This window comes from Eublepharis macularius, chromosome 12 (genome assembly GCF_028583425.1).
Source record: "Eublepharis macularius isolate TG4126 chromosome 12, MPM_Emac_v1.0, whole genome shotgun sequence".
NCBI lineage: Eukaryota > Metazoa > Chordata > Lepidosauria > Squamata > Eublepharidae > Eublepharis > Eublepharis macularius.
The window spans coordinates 49,063,167-49,087,142 of record NC_072801.1 but is presented as its reverse complement, the minus strand read 5'-3'; the positions used below and the strand labels follow the sequence as shown (position 1 = coordinate 49,087,142).

Here is a 23,976-nt window from a genome sequence, read left to right as displayed (position 1 = left end):
ATCACCCCAAAAAATTGCTGTCAAAAGCACTTTATTTCTGTAACTGCTTTAGGTTACACAGTAGGAAGGCACCACAGAGCAGGAAAGCAGTGTACTACACAAAAATAACACAACTCACTTCACATCAGAGAATCACACAAACACAATTGCTGTCAAAAACGGTGAAGTGGGTTGTATTATTTTTTGTAGTACATTGCTATCATGCCCTGTTGTGCCCTCCTACTGTGTAACCTAAAGCTGTTCAAGAAATAAAGTGTTTTTGCCAGGAATTGTGTTTTTGTGATTCTCTGATGTTAAGTGAGTTGTGTTATTTTTGTGTAAGATAGTGCTGCCATGCCCTTTGGTGTTCCCCCCTGCTGTGTAACCTAAAGCTGTTCAAGAAATAAAGTGTTTTTAACAGGAATTGTGCTTTGTGATTCTCTGATGTTAAGTGAGTTGTGTTATTTTTGTGTAAGATAGTGCTGCCATGCCCTTTGGTGTTCCCCCCTGCTGTGTAACCTAAAGCTGTTCAAGAAATAAAGTGTTTTTGACAGGAATCATGCTTTGTGATTCTCTGATGTTAAGTGAGTTTTGTTTTAATTTTTCTGTGTGGGGGACTGCTGGTGTAATGTGTCATAATGCTTTGCCTACTTGTACTTTGGAAGGGAGAATATAATTTTTTTAAAACTTTATTTTGTGTTGTTCTTGTTTTATTCTTTGTTGTGCAGTTGGTTCCCATCATAGGGAACAATGGGGCTGGCTGGCCAGCCATCTCTGTAGGTGGTGGGGGAATTTGAGGGAGGGTGTCTGTGGTTCAGGTGCTCTTTCACAGGGACCAGCTGGCACTCAGAAGTGTGCCCACCATTGTGGCACCCCTGGGCTGTGCAGAATTGCCCAGGGAAAGAGAGTTTAGAAGTTCCCAGCATAGGGAACAAAGGGAGAGGGCTGGCCTTTGCCAGCCTGTTCCTGGGGTTATGGGTGTGGGGCAGGTGGGGGTGGATTTGGGTCTGTGAGGGGCTAATGTGGGGATTTGGGTCTGTGTGTGGCAGCTGGGGGGGAATTGGGTTTGTGTGGGGCTGTAAGGGGTGGACTTTAGGGGCTGAGAGGACCTATTGGGGAGGCCATGAAATGCCCCCCCCAAGTGGGAGCAGTCTGAGCCTTGGTGGGGGGTGGGAGGAAGGGTGGGAGAAGGGCCCCAGAGGGCTGGGGGGCATTTTGCATTCAAAATGCCACCCCTGGCAACACAAGCCTCCCCCAGCTGTCAGTGGTAGAGATGAGAGCAGAGCACCTACTTGGGGAGGCCATGAAATGCCCCCCCAAGTGGGAGCAGGCTGAGCCTTGGTGGGGGGTGGGAGGAGGGGTGGGAGAAGGGCCCCAGAGGGTTGGGGGGCATTTTGCATGCAAAATGCCACCCCTGGCAACACAAGCCTCCCCCAGCTGTCAGTGGTAGAGATTAGAGCACCTACTTGGGGAGGCCATGAAATGGCCCCCCCAAGTGGGAGCAGGCTGAGCCTTGGTGGGGGGTGGGAGGAGGGGTGGGAGAAGGGCCCCTGAGGGCTGGGGGGCATTTTGCATGCAAAATGCCACCCCTGGCAAAGGAAGCCTGCCTCTTCATTTTTTCCCCATAGGAAATAATGAAGAAAGATCAGCAGCAGCATGCTAACAATATGCTGTTCCTTCGCTTTCTTATGGGAGGATGGGGGGACCTGCTTTGGGGGGCCATAACATGGCCCCCCAAAGTCCAATCTGTCTGAAACTTGGGTGGTTGTTAGAGAAGGGTTAGAGGAAGGTCCCCACCAATTTTGGGCTTTTTCGGTGGGAAAATGCCTCCTCCAGGCGTCCTGGAAGACGGAGGCATTTTCCCATAGAAAAGCCGAAAGAAAGCCGAAAGAATCCCGAAACGTTTCGGCTTTTTTCTTTCGGCTACCCGAAACGTTTCGGCATTCCCCGAAACGTTTCGGCATTCCCCGAAAGAAGCCGAAACACTTTTGTTTCGGCATTCTTTCGGTATTCTGAATGCCGAAACGCACATCCCTAGTGGGAGGGAGACTTTGGGGAAACATAGTTGTCTATCATGCAAGCAACCCAATCAACATTGAGTGAAACTCTTCTTCATATTCTTCCAAGCCATGATAGCCTTGATGGACCTTGAAACAACACAAAGAGATCACTCTCTGCTCTACTTCCCCATTGACTGGGGGTAGGTGTGTGTAACATATATCTGCTTCTATTCCCCACACACACGTTGTACTTTACTTTCTACATGCCACGGTATGAAAGTAAATGTTTCCCCTATACCCATGAGGTTCTGTACCAATGATGAAGAATACCCCTAGCAAACAGCCATTTCTGCTTTACAGTTCTTATTGGGGAGCCTGTTAGTCTGTAGCAGCAGAATAAAACAGAAATCCAGGAGCCCCTTAAATATTAATGTATTCCCACGTAAGTGTTCATGACAATAATTTTTGTTATTCTTTACGGGGCTACTGGATTCCTGTTTTATTCTGCAGTCTGATACAATACTAAGCCACTGAGATAGTATGACTGGCAGAAATGCTGCATGCAGGCAGACACATCCATCAGCAATAATTTATTGGTGGCAGATTGGTATACCTCTTCTAATTAGATAAAGTTCCTGGTACATTACCTGTCATCTGACTCAATCTTTCTCCTCCCACTGACCTCATCTTACGCAACAGTGTAACAAGATGCCAAAACAGTAATCAGAACTGAAGATTTCATAACATGCACTGGGATGAACAAAACAAGACAAACATTTCCTTTTATATCCTGACATACAGAAATGGATTTATGTCTTGACAGAGCCCTGCACTGTATGTCAGTCCCTGACATCACCAATAAAAAATGTCTTCTTGCAAGAGTGGAGAGATTTTATTATTTGCCTGACACCTTGAAGAAACACATAGATAGAACAGTGGCCTAATTTAGTATAAAGCAGCTTCCTATAATGCTACCAATTGTCATAATTATTTAGTAATGGATGAGCTATACTATCAACAATACCCTGACCTGGATAGTCCAGGCAAGTCCAATCTCGTCAGATCTCGGACACTAAACTGGGTCAGCCTTGGTTAGTAATTGAATAGGAAACCTTCAATGAAGACCAGGGTTGAAGAGGCAGGTGATGGCAAACCACCTCTGTTAGTCTCTTGTCATGAGAACCCCACCAGGGGTCAACTTTAGTTTGCTGTGACTTGAGGGCATTCACCACCACCATACTATCAACAATAACAAAAAAAGGCTTTTGTCTTTTGTTATTTGGTTAGTTAATGTTTGCAGGTATATCCCTATCAGCATCTGGATAGCAGCTGTTGGGCGAAGAATTAGGATGAGTTCACAAGCATAGAATCAGAATTAACGAACTCGGCAGAAATGAAGACAATGGGTTGTAACCAGTGCCAGCTTTTCTGCTAATGAAAAAGGAAGGACAGGGTCCCCCTTTGCCCACCCAAAAAGGCTATGCTGGGGACCTCCATGGAGGAAAGCCAAATGAGACAGGAGCTGTAACAGGAAAGAGGCTCAAGTGAGACTGAGCAGAAAACCCCATGATTTCAAACAAGGTCAGTTGCAAGAAGCTTTGGGATTATTTGTGTCCAACCATATCAAGAAGCTAGAGGGCAGGCTGGGAACTTGGTCCAAGAACAACCTAAAATGAGAACCTGTGAGATCTACCCAGAAGGCAGAAAGAAGCAGAATAGATCTGGGACATAGCAAGAAACTTAAGGTGTCATCTGTGCTTCACTTCCTCTCCCATATGTCCTTACCTAAATAGTCACAATGTTCTTTCCTGGTCCACATCAGAGCTGGGCTTTCCAACAAATACTAAAAGAGTAGAGAAGATGTAAATAATCAAGGAATCTCTAGAAGTTTGATCATTGCTAGACAGAGGCCCCTGCCATCTGGCTACAACACATAAAATAGGTAACCAGAAGTTCTGCATCAACAGTAAAGATTGCACTAGAAAGATTGCACCATAGAAAGATATCTTCTTGGTAACTAAAGATGTTTAAGCAGCAACTTGGGAATTCTATGTGAAAAGACGACTAGACACACCAGCATGTGGAAATACTCAGCTGCAGTTTATGATCAAAATTTGTTTTGCTCTGTAATTAGGTGATAATTACCTATGATTATAGCAGCATTTTAGTGTTTTGTTCCTATGTTTTAAAGCTATTTTGTTCAGAGCCAAAGGTTGCTATACTAGTCCCAGGACATTTCATTTGCTGAGCCAGCTTGTTTCAGTGCAGAAGAAACTCAGATTTTTGTGTTGGATCCAAGAAACATTTCCACAGACGAAAAAGGGAGGAAGGGTCCCCTCTGACCTCCCCAAATGGCTATGTTAGGGGTCATTGGGGGTCATAGCACCTGCATGGACAGAAGTCATGTGACATAGTAGCAGTATATAGGAGGAGAATTGTGTGTCTTCCTTCCTCCATTTCATTCCCCACAACAAACGTGTAAGGTAGGTTAGGCAGAGAATGACTGGCAAAGATCACTCAGCAAATTTCATGGCAAGAGGGGGGGGGGTTGGAACCTGGGTCTCCTAGGTCTCAGTTCAACACTCTAATCACTAATGCCATACTAGCCCCTAGGATCTTATGCAAATAGTATCTCAGAGCACATTCAGGTTAAGGACAATGATCATCAACTGTTTACTTTACTTTGCTTTTCCTCCATTTTCTCATTACTGTCTGGGATAAACAGGGCTATTGTGTTAAAGAGCATCAAGCATGTCTGCTAATAGCAATTACTTCCTATTGTGTATGAAGAGTTAAAAGGGATTTTGAATGAGCTCATGGGTGTTTCAAAGACAATAGGGATCTAAAGGCATATATCATTGGGACCTTGATCTAGTACATAAAGTTATTTCTGTGACTGAGTTGTTCCTCATCTACAGCTTATTGCTTTGATATATTCATCTTCTAGTTGAATGCAAGACTATCTCCCTCCCATTTACCAAGACATTTAAAGATGGTCATACTTACTGGTATCAGCACAGTAGCTCCATATTTTGTCTTTGTCATAGTTGCTTGTGGTGGCACACCAGAACATCCTAGGTCTGGCATTCTCGTCTGTGCAGGTATAGAACTTCCGCTTCCGATACACAAATGGAAACACACAAGGTTTTCCATGGGAGTTCCCACCGTGTTCTGTTGGGTTGAGGAGGAGAGAAGGGCACAACGGGTAAAATTATGTACATGCTGAGCTTAGAATTTAGTATTCCAAAACCTTTTGAAATTGATACATTTAAACACACTGCATTAAATCATGGATTTTGCTGTTGTTTTCAAATGGCTATTAGAATAATTAAATTAAGGAATTTGTTTAATGGTTCATCTTCAGTATGTATATTAGAGGATTTAAAGAGAATATTATTGAGATGATATTTCTAGTTATCATACAAACTTCCAAACAACAGTGTTTAATAACTGGGTAATCCCATCAGATTTGTAGATTATCAGATTGAGGAATATTATGTGTCCATCAAAAATTTATTGCATTTACAGACTTTGCTAGGTGTGGAGTACTGTTTGCACAACATTTGAATGGTTTGTTTTCTATTTGGTTTGGTTTCAATATGAATGTATGTCTTCTTGAGCTATGGGAAAGGTGTGGTATACATTGTTTTTTAAAAATAAATAAAGGCAGAATTTCTGATTTATGTACCAAAACCACACTGATATCTCTGTCTCAAAATCTTGAGACCATTTTACATCTACCTCAGAGAATTTTTCTTTCACATTCATTTGTCTATATGGAGATATAGTGGGATCCATTCCAGATATCCCTTTATCAGATTTAAATGGTAACAGAATTGCTCCTCTCTCTCTCTCTCTCTCTCTCTCTCTCTGTGTGTGTGTGTGTGCGCGCGTGCGTGTGAGAGAGAGAGAGAGAGAGCATTCAGTTAGCATCAAAGTCTAGTTTGGTTTTGGATAAAATGCCTCATCTGGAAATATTGGAATGTAAGTGGATTTTATTCCTACTTTTCCACACCCATGCTTATGAATTGAATGTTTCTTTTCTTAATAAAATCTACAAGGTTATATCCTCTCATTCAACTCCTGTTTCTTTTCTTAATAAAATCCTTAAGGTTGGATTCTATCACTGTACTCCTGAGTCCTTGCCCTAGTTGCAATTATTTATTTATTTTGTTTTAGATTTTTATTCCACCCTCCCCAAAAATGGGCTCAGGGTGGATTACAACCTTTAAAACTCATTGAAATAACTTATACAGTATACAACAATAAAAACAATTTAAAACCATCAACCATACAAAATGCAGTAATATAAAATTAGCCATATGGCAGCCATCAGATGCTACTTGAAAAGCGGAAAAAGGTGGTGGATAGCTCTAAGGGGAGGGTTCAGATCTTTAAGTCTTCCTCTTTTTATCAGCCAGTGGAGGCCAAGCCCATCTTCAACCATAAGGCTGGCGGAACATCTCCATCTTGCAGGCCCAGCAAAACGATAACAAATCTTGCTGGGCCTTGGTCACAATCGACAGAGAGTTCCGCCACGCTGAAGTCAGGACCAAAAAAGCCCTGGCTCTGATTGAGGCCCGGCAGGCCTCCCTGGGGCCAGGGACCACCAATAGTTGTTTCTCTCCCAATTGGAGAGTCCTCCATATGAGGACAATGGGCTCTTTCAGTTCCATTCTGGAAAAATGAGGTCAAGAGAGATTCTGAACTTAATTTAATTAATTTTAACATGACCTTATTCCAAACTACCATTAATGTGTTAAGTAATTTGTTTGTTTGTTTGAAAGCTAATCTTCTCCATCCCCACCATAGTAATTCTTATAGTAGCAATCCCAGACCACATTGTATTAAAAAGCCCAGGGATTTCAGACAATTTTATACATTATATTTCTCATGCTATTAGGCACCATAAGAATACATATGGGATATTCAGTCCTCCTTGGTTAAATGTCTCTTGCACTGCCCCATATACAATTCTTAAACCTTTTTGAGACCCTTTAAGGTGACAAATTCCATGCAATACACTTTTAGGCACATTTACAGGGGACTAAATCTAATTGAACCCTAACCTGGATAGCCCAAGTGAGCCTGATCTCATCAGATCTCAAAAGCTAAGCAGGGTTGGCCTTGGTTAGTTATTGGATGGAAGACCTCCAACAACGACCAGGGTTGCAGAGGCAGCCAATGGCAAACCATCTCTGTTAATCTCTTGTCATAGTCTCTGTTAGTCTCCTGGGGTATAGTGCTACCAAGCTGGATCCTACCAGCAAAAGAGGGAGCAAAGGCTTATTGTTTTTCTTTGTACCACTGGCAAGGCTACATCATAGATCACGGGATCTACATGGACAAAAGCCACACAGGGTTGAGACTACAGTAAAGAGGGGAATCAGGCAAGACCAAACAGAAAGGGTGGTTGGATCCAATACAGAAAAAATTGCTTACCAGTCTTCAGCAAAAAAAAATTCAAAACTTATAGTGCAAACCTAAATAGAGTTACTTCCGTCTTAATGGTTTCAATGGGCTTAGACTGGGGTAACTCTTCTTAGGATTGCACTGTTCGTATATGTGCCTGTACCTTTCTCATAGCAACGCTTCCACTTGTGGTCATTGTCATAGCTGCTTGTTGTAGCACACCATAGCCAGTTCAACTTGGAGTCCTCCTTGGTGCATGTAGTATATGTTTTGTTCTTATAAATAAATGGAAAGACACAAGATGAAAAATCTAAAGGAAGGGAAGAAAAATCTAAAAATCAGGAAAGGAACAAAGACCATTGTGATCTAAATTTGATAGCATTCACAATAGTGTTTCCTATATCTCTGTAGTCTATAAAACTACATGTGATCTTTCCATGCCATGTAAATAAATTTCAGACATCGTTTGTTTTCCAATTAGCTCTGAAATGTTAACATTGTACACTGAGGGACATTATTCCTTCAAATATTGAGCTAAATGATCCCAAAGCATTTAAAAGAGAATTTTTTCATTTAATGCCAAAATTACAGGACAGCAAGTATTTTTGCCCACCAATGACTTTTAAAGCAAACATTTTGCACAGAGGCTGTGGTTGACATTTACAGTTTGGAGCACTCCACCACCAGGAAGTAGCAACAGCTGTGCAGTAAACAACAGAATTCAACTGAAGATAGTAATCTGAAAATATATTAGCTAGGATATTCAGAGAATCCGTACTCAGGCAGTCCTTAAAACTTAGAGCCCCATTGGTTAGGAACTGATAGCACAAAATTCTGAATTAGAAGTGAATTCTGCAAAAACTAGAGATAAGAAATCTAGATCAATCCGCTACTAAAAAAAGAAGAAAGTAAATTTAATGAATGTTTCAGCTTATCTTCTATTGTTTTTTTTCTGTTCCATTTTCAATCTTGCAATAAAGCAGCAGTGCCATTACTAGATCAGAAGAAAAATCCCACAACTACAATCCACTCCAAGAATCTTTTCTCCCCAAACAATAGGCTTTCTCCCTTGTTTAGTTCCCATCTCCTATGGTCTGCTATACACAATCATATTCAGTGGATGGAGACCACTGTTCTTCCAAGGAGCATTTTTTCCTTGAAGCTCAAGAGGGAACACAGTCAACAGGAAGAGAAGGAAGAGTGACCTCCTGGCGGTATGCCGCAGAGATAAAAAGAAGGTCTTACCTAGAAATGCAGCACTGAAGGGTACTAGAGAGGCACAAAGTAACAGCTGGGTAAAAAAGCCCATTGCTCCGAAGTCTGAAACCAATTGTCAGTCTTTATGATGTTCTTTATGGAACAGCCTCCACACACCCTTCATTAAGACTAAAACACTCCCTTAGATACTCATACATATCCATTAAATAATCAGGCTGTTCATCCCAGCCAAAGGGAGATCTCAGACACTGGGATGGGAAGCACGTGAAGTCGGGTTGCTCCAAACAGGCAGACCATTTTCTCATTCTTGTTTTCATGCAGTGGCTTGCAGCTCTTTGTTATTTTTGTGCAGAGCTTTCCCCCATCAAGTTTATGGAGTTAAGTGAGATCTGAGTTGTAATTCAGTGCAAGCTGCCAAACCCCAAAGGTGCTGGCCTGGTTTCAAGAGTATCTTTGGAGTAAGCTGCTCTCCCCAAAGCATTGTGTTCCTGACAAACTTGTTCTGTCTCTCTCTTGCCACATTGCTTCTAAAACAATCAGCAGTGTCAAGACACTGAGATTGTTTTGCTGAGATGCTAAGCTATGTCAAGTTTAAGAGGTCCCAAAGCATCACCTTCCCCCCTCAAAAGGTACTTTCATACATTTTAGTAATTTTTTGGTATTGGAGCCTTTCATAATCATAGACCTCAAACTGAAATCTACTTAGCTTGAACATAAATCCAACTTTGCCGAGACTTGTCACTATTGTTGTAACTCCTACTAGAGTGGAATGACATCATTTTTCCTGAAGGAAATGTAGTGTCACTTAGGAGTGTACGCTCAAGGCAATGAGGTGTAAATTAAGTTCCTCCAAAGCTAAACTGGGCATCACCCACTGATTTCAAATAGGTCCAGATAGGTCCTCATGGCTTCCTGGTACAGTGAAGTAACTCTCTGGATAGGAAACGATGTGGGTTATGTCATGTGCACCACACTGGGAGAGAAAGAGCTGGAAATTGAGTATGGAATGTTCAACAAACCAAGTTTATTTGCAGTGCAATCCTAAGCTCATGAAAGTCAGTGGTTTAGCAGGGGGTAACTCTGTTTAGGATTGTACTATCAGTAACTTACTGCTAATGAATAGTTCTGGTACTTCTGGGGCTGCTTCGCCTACCCATTAGTTTTCAGGTATTTACTTAAGTTGTTCACACAGCTGAAACAGAGAGAAACTGGAGGAACAACAAGAACATACCCATACCAAACCATATGTTCACCAATTGCAAACACAGCACATGCATTTTAGGGTTGTTAAGAGACTTACTCTTAATTTCCTCTTTACCCAGTTTCTCCCTGAAAGCCAACAGTCCTTTAATTGTCTTTTTATAGGAAGCTGGAGTCTGTTTCAAATCAATTCTGTTTTGATCAAAGAGAAATTCAAAGAGAGGTTGAACAGGAAGAGAGGTTCTGCAATATTTCTGAATTTCACTCTACCGATGCTCAGAGGTAGACTGTGACTAGACATGGGCACGAACGAGGAAAAAACCCCAAACACCCTGTTCATCGTTCGTTGTTCCACGAACAACGAACAATGAACATGGACGAACATGAACTGTTTCCGGACATGTTCGTTGTTCGTTGTTTGTGGGCCCCTCCAACCCCCCCACTTAGTCCCCCTCCCCTCAAACCCACTTACCTGGCCCTTTAAAGATCCCTTTAAACTATCAGCTGGCAGGTGGGATTCCCCCCTGCCGCCTGCCAGTTGATAGTTTAAAGGGCCCTTTCCGGCCACATGCAAGGGGTAGGGCCCTTTAAACACCCCACAAACTGCCATTCCCAATGTCCAATACCCACCAAATTTGCAGGGACATAATCCTCATTGTCCTCTGAAGATCCCCCAAGTTTCAGAGAGATTGCACCCTGGGAAAGGCATGATCCACGGGTCTCCCCATTGGCTGTCATTTTCTCTTCACAGTGGCAAAAACGGGACTCTCTGCTGGTAGTACTTTGAAGGGTTAAAGCCAGAAGGAAAGCCAGGAGTTCAGACAGAGTTCAGTCCCTCCTTGCTTCTGGTTGCCAAGGGGATTGATTGCAGCAGGTACCAGGCTGTCTGGCCTGAACCTCTGCCGAAGGCACCGAAAGAGGCTTTTAACGACCACCTGTTCATTTAGGATGGGGCCTCATGAACAGCTTGTTTGAGAACAGCAGATTAGGCTGTTGGTGGGTTTTTTTCTGTTCGTAATGCTGTTTGTGCCCATGTCTAGCTGTGACTTCTCAAACCTTCCTATCCTCCTGCTAGAACACCCTCTGTGGTGTGTAATGTAAAACAACTGCAGCAGCTGAAGTTACGAAAAGGAGCTTTGATTTTTTTCTTTAAAGAGAAATCCTTCTTTTAAAAGATAGTGAAAGTAATCAATGGCCAAAAAAGGTGAATTTTGGAAGAAGAAATACCTTCCCCATAACGCTAATGCATTTACAAGTGGAATGTATATAGGATCTGTATGCATGATTATGCAGAGAGAACTTACACATGCATGCCTCATACATGCCTATGCTATGTGCTGCTCCAGCATATTCACTCAGTCTCATCAAGTCCCCCTCTAAATACAGCCCTTGTCCCACATAACTTCTGTCCATGCACGTTCCATAATCCCCAGCAACTCCTTTTTGGTCGTCAAAAAGGAACCCTCTTCAGTAGAAAAGAAAAGCTGGCTGGATCCAATACAGAGAAACAGTGAACAAATGAAGTATCAGAGCGGGCAATAGAGGAACAACCCCCTTCTCCTGCTCCTTTTGTTCAGTGGCCACAGATTTTGAGTGCGTGGAAAGGGCTTGAAATAGTTGCACAAGTCTGAGTGCAACAAATGAGTTTGCTAACAGGTGAGTCATACAGCACACCACCTGCAGAGGCACATGAACACCTAATTAGATGCACCTGGAATTGAAAGATGGCACAGACTGTAATTCTCAGCCAGAAATTCATTTTAACAGCAGTGTTGTCCAGCCACAAGAGTGACTTGAATTCATTCTATAACTGAGACTGAGAATAATTCAGTTTACTGACTGAGCCTTAACAAACAGATCACACTGGTGAGAGATCTGGGTTAATGATCCAATTCATGCTTCCTTAATGGAGAAGCCTTCATGAAATCATAGGTTTCCCACCCTTTTTGCCCATTTGCGAAATGAAAGTGTTAGGGGAGATTTTTTTAATAGTACTCTGCTTCCAATTTGTAAGTCCCCTACTACCATTAACCCATATATATTTCAAGACACCAAACACAGTGATTACAGAGGGAAAATGGGTTTATTTCTTACATGGAATAACCCCAGACACTGCCTCCATTACGGGGAGACGTGTAAAGACCAGTAGCATTGGATGGCCTTATATACCCTTCAGTACTGATTTTTTACAGAATAATTGCTATTTGTTTACAGAATAGAAGATCAGATGTTAGGATGAAACCGTCAAAATAATGCATACTCCCTGTCAAAACTGACACAGAATGACACATTTTCCCAGAGAATCATAGAATCATAGAGTTGAAGGGGGCCATACAGACCATCTAGTCCAATCCCCTGCCCAGTGCAGGATCAGCCTAAAGCATCTCTGACATCCAGCCTCTTCTTCAAAACTGTCAGTGAAGAAGAGCTCACCACCTCCCTAGGCAGCTGATTCCACTTTTAAACTACTCTGACCGTGAAAAAGTTCTTCCTACTATCCAGCCGGTACCTTTGTGCATGTAATTTAAGCCCATTGTTTCGGGTCCTACCCTCTGCTGCCAACTGGAACAGCTCCCTGCCCTCCTCCAAATGACAGCCTTTCAAATACTTAAAGAGAGCAAACATGTCCCCCCTCAATCGCCTCTTCTCCAAACTAAACAGATCCAAGGCCCTCAGCCTTTCCTCGTAGGGCTCAGTCTCCAGACCCCTGATCATCCTCGTCACTCTCCTCTGCACCCTCTCCGTTTTGTCCACATCTCTTTTTGAAGTGAGGCCTCCAGAACTGGACACAATACTCCAGGTGCGGCCTGACCAAGGCAGTATAGAGAGGGGCTATGACCTCCTGGGATTTCGACACTATGGCCCCTTTGATACAACCCAGGACTGAATTGGCCTTTTTTGCCACTGCATCACACTGACTGCTCATATTTAGTTTACAGTCCACTCTTATCCCAAGATCTCTTTCACATATACTACTGCCCAGAAGTGTATCCCCCATCCAGTATTTGTGCTTCCCATTTTTGTGGCCCAGATGTAATATTGTGTACTTGTCTTTGTTGAATTGCATCCTATTCACAGCTGCCCACTTCTCCAGAGTATTCAGGTCTTGTTGAATTTTAATTCTATCTTCTTGGGTGTTTGCTACTCCTTCCAATTTGGTATCATCAGCAAATTTAATGAACAGCCCTTCCACTCCTTCATCCAGATCATTGATAAAAATATTGAAAAGTACCAGGCCTAAAACCAAGCCCTGTGGCACCCCACTGGACACATCCCTCCAATCTGATGAAATGCCGTTGACCACCACTCTTTGGGTGCGGTCCTCTAACCAGTTTCCTATCCACTGGACCATCATATAGTCCAGTCCACAGTCTTCTAGTTTGCCCATCAGAGTGTCATGGGGGATTTTATCAAAAGCTTTACTGAAATCCAGATAAATCATGTCAAGAGTTCCCCCAATCCAGTAAGCTGGTCACTTGATCAAAGAAGGAAACCAGGTTGGTCTGGCAAGATCTGTTAGGGACAAAACTATGCTGACGTCCCCGGATCACTGAGCAGTCCTTCAGATGCTTACAGATTGATCCCTTTAAAATCTGCTCTAATATCTTCCCAGCCACAGAAGTCAGACTGACCGGCCTGTAGTTTCCCGGGTCATCCTTCTTCCCTTTCTTAAAGATTGGGATAACATTCGCTCTTCTCCAATCTTGTGGCACATCCACAATCCTCCAGGAGGCCTTGAAGATGATGGACAGGGATTCTGCAAGTTCTCTAGAAAGTTCTTTCAGCACTCTTGGGTGCACCCCATCTGGCCCAGGGTATTTGAATTCATCCAGTGCAGCCAGATACCTCTCCACAACCTCTCTGTCAATGTCAACTAGCCACTCAGGTGTCCTGTCACATTTTCTATTATCTCTAGATGTGCCTGAGTTTTTCAGGGAGAAAACGGAGGCAAAAAAGTCATTAAGCCGGTCTGCTTTTTCTCTGTCCTGCATCAGAGTTTCTCCATCTACTCCCAACAGCGGTCCAATTGCCTCTTTTACCTTGCATTTGCTTCTCACATATCTGTAGAAGTTTTTCTTATCATAGCGAGCCCTCCTGGCCAGATCCAGCTTGTACTGAGCTTTGGCCTCTCTGATGGCTGATCTGCAGTACCTAGTAACCCTCATATACTCCCCTCTAGAGGTCTGTCCTCTCCATTTCCTGAACATTTCCTTTTTCTCCCTTAGCTTATTCTGGAGCTCTCAGTACATCCACATTGGTTTCTTGGAGCCCTTACCATGTTTCCATCTTGCTGGGATAGTGAGGGCTTGAGCTTGCAAAAACTCATGTTTGAGAAGAGCCCACCCTTCACTTGCTCCTTTCCCTTCCAGCACACTCCCCCACAAAATGACTCTCATCAAGCCTCTGAGTTCATCGAAGTTGGCCCTATGAAAATCTAACCTACGAGTCTGGCTATGAACTTCCTTGGCCCCCCACAGCAACTGGAATTCAAGGAGGACATGGTCACTTCCCCCTAAGGTCCCCACCACCTTCACCTCATCTACCAATTCTTCCCTGTTGGTTAATATCAAGTCTAGTATGGCCGAGCCCCTTGTAGCTTCCTCCACCTTTTGAAAAAGGACGTTATCGGCCAGGCAGGTCAGGAAATCGTGTGATTCATGACGCTTTGCTGAGCCTGTCTCCCAGGACACATCGGGGAAGTTGAAGTCACCCATAATTACAAGGTTCTGGTGTCTGGATACTCTACCAATCTGTTCAAAGAGGGCAGCATCCATTTCTTCTCGCTGGTCAGGTGGTCCGTAGCAGACTCCAACAATAATACTCTTTGTCCTTCCTCCCCTTATTTCTACCCATATGCTTTCCACTAGGCTGTCCACCCCATTCTCCATAACTTCTTGACAATCAAGCCCTCTCCTCACATACAATGCCACTCCACCTCCTCTTCTGCCCTTCTGGTTTTTCTTGAACAACTGATACCCATCCACTAGCACATTCCAGTCATGGGAATCATCCCACCAAGTCTCAGTAATTCCTACTATACATTACAGCATCTCTGACAAATATTCATCCAGCCTCTTCTTGAAAACTGTCAGTGAACATGACATCTGACAAGTTTGAATGATAAATGAATTATACAAACATTTGAGAAGCTGGAGCCATAAGTCTGACGCTACTTGGGAAAGGAATGCAATCAAGATTAAATCTTACCTTATTTAATTAGAATAAAGAAAACAACAATATGTTTATACATTGCCCATTTGACCTATCTCACCCAGAGACAGTATCTTAACACTAGAGCAAGGCCTTTCTTTACTTGTTTACATTCTTCTGCATGCTGGTAGCTAGAATGTATGCTCAGAATAAGATTTTATAAAATGGGGCCTAAAAATTCCTTAAGCAATAGTTATATCTGCCTCATAGAAATAGTGGATGGAGAGGACGGTAAGGAGCTTTTTAATGTTTGCATAAGTGGCATGTAAATAATACTGAACATGGAGGGGATATTGAGATCTTTTTGACTCTGCTTCTTGTCACATTTTGGTGAATGGTAAATACACCATTTGCTTAATGGTGAGTCGCCTCCAAGGGTGCTAATCAGCCCCAAACCTTGTAGAGATTGTGGCCTTGACTGTTGATATTCATGCAGCTGGACTTCCCCACTGCCTTGTTCCTCAGAGATGCCCACAGTGGCTCTGGTTCTACCTTGCTAGTAGCTGTTCAGGATGCCACAGAAGAAGAAGAAACAATGGACTCCACATACTGCGCCCCAGATTGGCTTTTCATGTGTTTAATTTCTGCATTCTAAAGTTTTCTGAGGAAACAGGGACCAGTGACTACCTGATAAAAGAGGGATGAGGGGCCCGTTTGCAAGCAGCAAGCTATGCCAACTGTCCAGAGATCCACATCAACAAAAGGCCATTCAAGACAGAGGCTGCAGCAGAAGGGGAATCAGATAACTGCACAGAAAAGCTTGTAGTTCAGCCTTATGAAAGAGTATCCAGTTCTAAATAATATGCAATTTAAAAAAAACCATACAAACTAACCAAGATATCTAACTAACTGTCAGGGAGTAGCGTCAACATCCTTCCTGAATACCTCGACCTTACACGATTGATGGAACCTCAGCAAAGAGGGATCCTTCCTAACAGCTTCAGGGTGTCTATTTCACAAATTAGGAGCAACCACTAAAAAAGCTCTAGATCTAGCAGTGGCTGGTCTAAAAACCTACAAGAAGGAATAGCCAATAGGGTATGAATCAGAGGATCAGCAGAGTTGCAGTAGTTGTTACTGTGAGAGGAGTCCTACAGGTATGTGGGATCCTGGCCATGAAGGGATACAAAGGGAAACCTTAAATGGAACTTAGAAACAAACCAACCACCGATATGATGTTCTTAAAATAGGCATAATATATGTATCAAGCATCCAACACTTGCTAAAGTTAGCAGATATCTACATTTTGCACTAGTAGACATTCCAAGAGTTGCCCCCACTAGATCATATTAAAGCAGTCTAGCCTTGAGATCACAGTTGCATGGATCAGTGTCACCTGATTCTATGGGCCTAAGGAGTCCAGCGTTCAAACTAAATGAAAGTGACAGAAGGCATTTTTGCTACACATTTAACCATTTCTCTATTAATAGAATCAGATCTACAAATCACATGTAGCTCTTTTGTGATGTGACTCACAAAACATAGGATACAAATTGAGATCATCAAGAGTGGGGACTTCAACTCCCTCCATGTTCCCAGCTTTTCCAAACAGCATTACCCCCATCTTGTCTGGATTAAGTGTGAACTATTCTATAAATTAAGAGATTTTGATGTAAGAGGTACTTACAAGTCTCAACAAGAAAAGTGGGCTATAAAGGAAAAAAAATAAGAAATTTGTTTATATAGACCAAAAATTGCATACTAAGAACTAAAAGGCTCCTTTCTGCTGGTTAAAACCAAGAATATCTGGTCTGCTGGAGCAAGGATATTCTGAAACCAAGACCATTTCCTATCAATTGTACTAGAGTGTATGATGATCCAGAATGTCTAGTGATATTTATCAGGCACTGCATTGCTTCCCAGTGCAGTTACATGCACATCCAGAACAAGAAGTAAGTGGTGGTAAAACTGAATGTTGCAAGTAGAGCAAAAGAGGAAAACATTAAAAAGGGAGTTTAAATGAGGACATCTGAGACATAAGATACCCCAATGGTCTTAAGAGAATCTCTTCTCTATGTTTTCAATGCACATGATGCTCTGATAACCTCTTGCCAGAAATAGATTCTGATCATCTGTAATTTAAGGATAGAAGGCTCTACAAGTTTTTCCACAGTAACCATCTTCTCTGTTTTGCAGGCAGTGGCCTCAAGTGGCCAAACTGCAGAACTGCAATGCCAACCAATTTTTATGACTGGCAAAGTGGCAATAACCATTACCCTGGGCGTGTAAGAAAGGGCCATGAGAACTAAGCCCTGATGTAACCCTTCCTGCCCTCCCTCTCATAATCTGCCTAGGTTCACAGAATCAGCATTGCTGTCAGATGGCCATCTAGCCTCTGCTTAAAAATGTCCAAAGGAGGAGAGCCCACCCCCTTCTGAGGAAGCCTGTTCCACTGTGGGACCGCTCTGACTCTCAGGAAGTTCTTCCTAAGATTTAGCTGAAAACTCTTTTGATTTAATTTCAGCCCATTGGTTCTGGTCCAACCTTCTAGAGCGACAGAAAACAACTCTGTGCCATCCTCTATATGACAGCCCTTCAAGTACTTAAAGATAGTTATCATATCACCTCCGAGTTGTGTCTTCTCCAAGCTAAACATACCAAGCTCCTTCAATATTTCCTCATAGGACTTGGTCTCCAGATCCCTCACCATTTTCGTTGCCCTCTTAAATTGTGGTGCCAAAAACTGAACACAATACCCTAGGTGAGGTCTAACCAGAGCAGAGTGATACCATCTCTTCGCGTGATCAGGACACTATGCTTCTGTTGCTACAGCCCAAATTTCCATTTGTCTTTTTAGCTACCCCATTACACTGCTGACTCATGTTCAGTGTATTGTCTACTAAGACCTCTAGATCCTTTTCGCACATATTACTACCAACGTAAGTCTCCCTCATTCTATAATTATGCATTTGATTCTTCCTACCTAAATGCAGAACTTTACATTTATCTCTGTTGAAATTCATTTTGCTTTAGCCCAGTTTTCCAGTCTATCAAGATCATCCTGTATCCTCCTGACTCTGTCTTCTACCATATTTGCTACCCTTCCCAATTTAGTATCATCTGCAAATTTAATAAGCATTCTCTCTATTCCTTCATCCAAATAATTTATAAAAAATTTGAAGAGAATAGGTCCCAGGACTGATCCCTGAGGAACTCCACTTGGCACTCTTATCCAAGAGGATGAGGAACCATTAACTAGCACTCTCTGAGTGTGATCTGTCAAACAATTACAGATCCACCAAACAGTAATAGGATCCAAACCACATTTTACCAACTTGTCAGCAAGGATATTATGTGGAACCTTATCAAAAGGCTTAGTGAAATTGAGATAAACTATGTCTACAGCATTCCCCTGATCCAGCAAGGTAGTAACTTTCTTAAAAAAGAGATAAAGTTAGTCTGACATGACTTGTTCTTGAGAAACCCATGCTGGCTCTTAGTAGTCAAAGTCATCCTTTCTAATTTCTCAAAGACTGACTGATGATTTGTTCCAAAACATTTCCAGGTATAGATGTTAAGCTGACGTGTTGGAAGTTACCAAGATCCTCCTTTTTTCCCTTCTTGAAGATGGGGCCAATATTTGCTCACCTCTGGCACCTCGCCTGTTCTCCAAGAATTCTCAAAAATAATGGATAAAGGCTCAGAAATTACATACACAATTTCTTTTAGTACCCCTGGTTGAAATTCATCTGGACCTGAAGACTTAGTTTCATTTAAAGAATCTAGGTGTTTATGCACTACCCTTCTGCCTATCATAGTCTGTAACTTGCTTCCCTCATCATGTGTTCTGTTATTACCATCTGGAGCACCATTTCCCTCGCAGGAGAAGACTGAGAGCCTCACTACAAGTGACATTTTACACGTGAAGGGCACTTGATCATTTTCGCAAGTCTTTCTGGGAACTGAAGTCCCTCTCCCCCACCCCTTTTCCTTCTGTTCCTTCCCCTCTCTGTTAGAATGGCTGCCTGAAGAGACAGAGAAAGCCTATGGCAACAGCAGCTTTTGCAAATCGTCTTGCTGGGGGGTGGGGGATGCTCTGAAGAAAGCTGACATGTCGGTGAAGTCCTAGTGTCCTTCCCCTCTCTGTTAGAACTGTTAGAATTGCTGTCTGAAAAGTCAGAGAAAGCCTGCGGCAACAGCATCTTTTGCAAATCGTTCCTCCAGTCACAAGCCTGCTCTCAACGATCATTGGGGGTGGGCAGCTGCAACTTTCTCAGCTTTCTCCAGAGCATTCCCACCCCCCTCCCCAAGCAAGATGATTTGCAAAAGCTGCTGTTGCCGTAGGCTCTCTCTGTCTCTTCAGGCAGCCATTCTAACAGAGAGGGGAAGGAACAGAAGGAAAAGAGGTGGGGGAGAGGGACTTCAGTTCCCAGAAGGACTTGAGAAAATGATCAAGTGCCCTTCACGTGTAAAATGTCACTTGTAGCGAGGCTCTGAGGAAAAGTAGGGATTGAGCAGTTCTGCCCTATGTACATTGCCTGTTTTTCCCAGAGATGCTGAACTTCAAATCTTAGATCTTGATTTTTTCATCTTTTCAATTTTTTCCCTCAATTGAACTGTCATCTGAGATTCCCACATCAATCAATTTGACCTTCAACCACAGTTATACACGGAGTATTGTTTTCTAGCTTCCCAAATCCCACAAGATCTTAACGTTCTCATTTTCAGAACATTCATAAGCCCATTTTTTGGGCTTATGAAAAAGTTAGTACTTATGAAAATATTACTTAGAAAGTAATGTCAAGAAAATGAAGTTGCACCTTTCAGACAAATTATTATTTTTATTATTACTATTATCAGTAATTACAGAGCAGGAACTGCCATAAGTTATAAATTAGATGCCATTGGAGCTATTTGCTGCAAGTAATCCAGCTGTGGAATGTTTATGCATAAATTTGTAAAGGATAATAAGAATTATGTACAGGGAGGACAACTGAGGAAAAAAACATGTTACTCTCGAACCCCAATCCCTGTTTAGCATTTGAGTAATGCAGTGAAATTTCTTAATATAATTGCTGTTCTGCTACCTCATGCTCCATACAATAGTCTTAAAATATTTGTTTGAAGTGTTTGAGAATGCAGAAACATACAAATGTATTGATAAGAGTCATTATGGATATAGAACAGCAAGATTCAGGTCCAGCAGCATCTTAAAGCTATCTGAAGAAGGGAGCTTTGACTTTCAGTAGCTTAAACTCTGGAAACCTAGTTGGTCTCTAATGTGCTACCGGACCTGAATCTTGCTCTTCTACTGCAAACCAACACGGCTACCCATCTGAAATCATGGATGTAGGTTAACTTGGCCAGTTTTGGTGACATAGAAAGAGACTTCATTCACAGGGTTGCATCCAGGCAGCTTTTCTGCTGATGAAAAAGAGAGGATGATATCCTCTTTGACTACCAAAGTCTGTGCTATCTCAAATACAAGAGTGCAGCTTTGGATACCATTTTGTGGGATGTTGACAGAGCTTTCCTAAGCAGATCTACTCAGAATCCTACTCGGGTCTAGGAAAGCAGGTTGATTTGATTGCACTGTAAACAGCCATCCAGAACAGCTGAACTGAATATATCTGAGGTCAAAATCTAGCCCTCCAACCCACTGTTAATAGATACAGGAGGTCACAACAGAGTATAATATAGCAAATCACAAAATGCAACATAATTGAGGATTCCTTCTGTGACCACCGTGCTTATACGACAAGATGAAGCGATATACTCAAACCAGCATAAAATTACGTTAGCAGTCATGCCTCACCTTCTAGGCCAAGAAAAGCTTGGGAAGGTGTTGTAGACTTCTCAGGCAGGACTTCTCCATGTGCCGTCACACTTGTTTCTCCAGAAGCAGCGTTAAGTCACTTGCAAAATTTGATTGATATTCATTTGATGAAAAGCTGGTTTGAATTTTCTTTGAAATATAGATTCCCGTGCAGGAAGGAGTCTTCTCACAAGTTGTCTTTCTGCTTTAATAGTCATACCTTGGGGGAAGGGCAATCCGACCTGATGCATGGGGTGGGGGAGAAGAGGTGTTATCTTCAAATCAGACCAGATAAGGAAGTATTCATTTCATTGACCACTGGCTGTCAAAGGAGAAAAAGTGGGAAACAGTAATCTTTGGCTATGGGACCGGAAGATGAGTTGGCAGAGTTTAGCAAGGGCTAGAGTGGCTGGGGTATCACACCACCCTTCCACATCAAGATGTTCACTTTCAACCCCTCCTAGCCAATCAGAAGGTTCTTTCCAATACTTCTGTCTCCTCTCAACCAGGTGAAAATCCGAGTGTTTATTTCCATTATTCTTGACATGTGTAACAAGAATTGCCACTCAGCTTTCTAATTCCTGCTCAGCAGTTGCAACTGTGAGCCAAGCTACAAGTGACGCCTGACACAGGTTGGACACTTGTCAGCTTCCCTCAAGTTTTGATGGGAAATGTAGGCATCCTGGTCTTGCAGCTTGGCTCTCCGTTTAATTGAAGTTTACAGAGCGGCAGTCTATGGGAGGGAAAATGTGGTTGGGAGGGAAGTGCAGGTGGTTGGGAGGGGAGTGCAGGCATTGGGCTCTCACCGGATGCCCCCCTTCCCCTCTGCTCAGTGTGTGAGGGGGGGCTTCATTTAAATGGAGCGCTAAGCTGTAAGACCAGGACGCCTACATTTCCCATCAAAACTTGAGGTAAGCTGACAAGTGCCCAACCTGTGTCATGCATCACTTGTAGCTTGGCTCTCTGTATCCATTCCCAGTCCTGCTCCACATGTTGTTCCCCCTTGTGGTCCATTATAAATTACTATCCAAACCACTACCTGGATTTCTGCTTGACATCTCAGGAAGAAACCTTTTGGTTGGTATAGGTTCAAGGTTTTTGAACCCCACAATGCAATCAGCCACCCTCAATCACGTTTCCATGTCAAATAATAGATGTACTATATCCCTCTGTCCCTCCTGCTGTCCTACTTCTCTCCTCTCTTCAAATCCTCTTCTCTCAGGGTCTTACCACAAAAGACAAAATACACTTGAATTACACAGGTAATTCGAGTGTATTTTGTAACTTGAGTGTATTCGAGTGTAATTCAAGTGGATTTTGTCTCGTGTGGTTTGGCCCTCAAATTCATGCCAACTATTGCATCAGCACGGAGACTAGATAAAGGTATTGGTAGTCTCCCTGGCATTTTAATACTGAAGTATGCTCAAATATTACTCTAATGGCATGCTTGTCCTCTGGTTTCTGAAAACAAGACTACCACTCACCTTGTGTGAGCTTGTAATGCTTTAAAAAGCACCCTCGTTCATTTGATATGGGTCACCACATGTAGATTTGGCCCAACTTTGCTTGAGAAGATGACATGGGGCTCAGTGTTAGTTTTGTCACATGTTTAATCAATAGTCCTTGGAAATGGTAATCAAAGGAATGCATCCGAAAAATGCAGAGAAAAGGGGAGAGTGGAGTAGGAAGGAATTGGGTTTGGGGGGGGGGGAAGGATGTGCCATACATTGTCCAGCAGATAAATTAATTTTGACAAAAGGGGCTCCATTTACTCCATCATATTGAAAACTCCCACAACTTCCCTGCCCACTCAACTCTTTCAAACACCACCAGGGAACCTCCACCCCAAGCTTTGTCTGTTTCTTCTATCCTTCAGCTTTCCTACCTGTAGGTTTACAGTAGGTAAACATGTTGAGATCGTCATTGTGATTCCTGATGAGGGAGCACCAGTATTTCCCACTGGCTGCCCCATCTCTTGTGCAAGATTGATACGACTTTCCATTGTAGTAAAAAGGAAAGACACATGGTCCTGTGGGATGAGAATCTAGTCCTGGAAGGGATGAGGAAAAATACAAAGAAAGGAGGGATAACTCTTATGACAGCAAAGTTCCTCTGCTCTTGATGGATGCTCATAGCATCCAGAAGACATATACTCTCTGCTGTTTTATCTGTTCTTCCTTAATACCTGAAGCACTGCTACAGTCCACAACTGGGTGTTGTGGGTTTACAATCTAATAACATAACATTGCCTTGGGGAAGACTTGCTGGATTGATTGTTTCCCTCTACCTATCCTTGTTCAGTTTCTTAAACTGAGTTACTTTGCTCTACATGAAACGGTCTCTGATGCTCTTGTGCCCTCCAGTGTTGAAAACATGACTACTGTATGAGGCAAAGTATTGGTTGGTCATTTTTGTTCTTTTCAAGGCTAGAAGGTAGCATTTAGTGCTGCGGCATACATTCTTTTCTTCATTACACAGAACTTATTTCCACTTTCTGATTATAGCAGTGGCAATAGAAATTTCTAACATTGGCCGATTCCAGATGACTAACCTTAAGGCGCTGCATGCCGCCCTGTTCTGGATCGTGACGGGGAAAACGCGAAATATCGCGTTTTCTCGCGCGAGTTTGGCGCGATGCCAAACTTGCGTGAGAAAACGTGATATTTCGCATTTTCCCCGTCGCGATCCAGAACAGGGCGGCATGCAGCACCTTAAGGTTAGTCATCTGGAATCGGCCATTGACTCAGCACCCACGGGGTTGAACCAGCAAACTTTCCCCCTCAAGCTTGCCTGACTCCACTTTCTTACCACAGCCTCCTATCTCACATAGCTTTTGTCCATGCAGGTTCCATGATCCCCACCACAGACAGAGTAGTCAAAAGGAATCCCTTCTCCGTTTTTCATAAGCAGAAAAGCAGGTTGGATCCAGTTCAGTGTTTTCAGCACTGCCTGAGATCTGAGCATTACCTGACCAGGTTTCAGCCCAAATTAACTTACTTGTGTCAGCACAGTAGCTCCACAACTTGTGCTTGTCATAATTACTAGTGGTGCCACACCAGAATCTTCCGCTCTCAGTATTGTCATTGGTGCAGGTATAGAACTTCTGGCCCTTGTAAATAAAAGGGAAGGCGCATAGGCTGCCTTTTGAGTTCCCTTCATACTCTTCAGATGTGAGGACAAAAATAAAGAAGGACTGTACTT

The 23,976-nt window shown here is 42.8% G+C and overlaps 1 protein-coding gene across 1 annotated transcript in view; it reads right to left on the bottom strand.

The window, feature by feature from the left end:
* Positions 1 to 23,976, bottom strand: part of LOC129339121 (epididymal sperm-binding protein 1-like) — a 35,524-nt gene that overhangs the window by 3,532 nt on the left and 8,016 nt on the right. The window contains exons 3-7 of the mRNA XM_054993726.1: positions 23,773 to 23,937; positions 22,661 to 22,825; positions 8,637 to 8,723; positions 7,555 to 7,701; positions 4,986 to 5,150 (exon numbers count right to left, since the gene is read on the bottom strand). Coding sequence (XP_054849701.1) covers positions 4,986 to 5,150; positions 7,555 to 7,701; positions 8,637 to 8,723; positions 22,661 to 22,825; positions 23,773 to 23,937 — 729 coding nt within the window. The remainder of the gene's footprint in view (positions 1 to 4,985; positions 5,151 to 7,554; positions 7,702 to 8,636; positions 8,724 to 22,660; positions 22,826 to 23,772; positions 23,938 to 23,976) is intronic.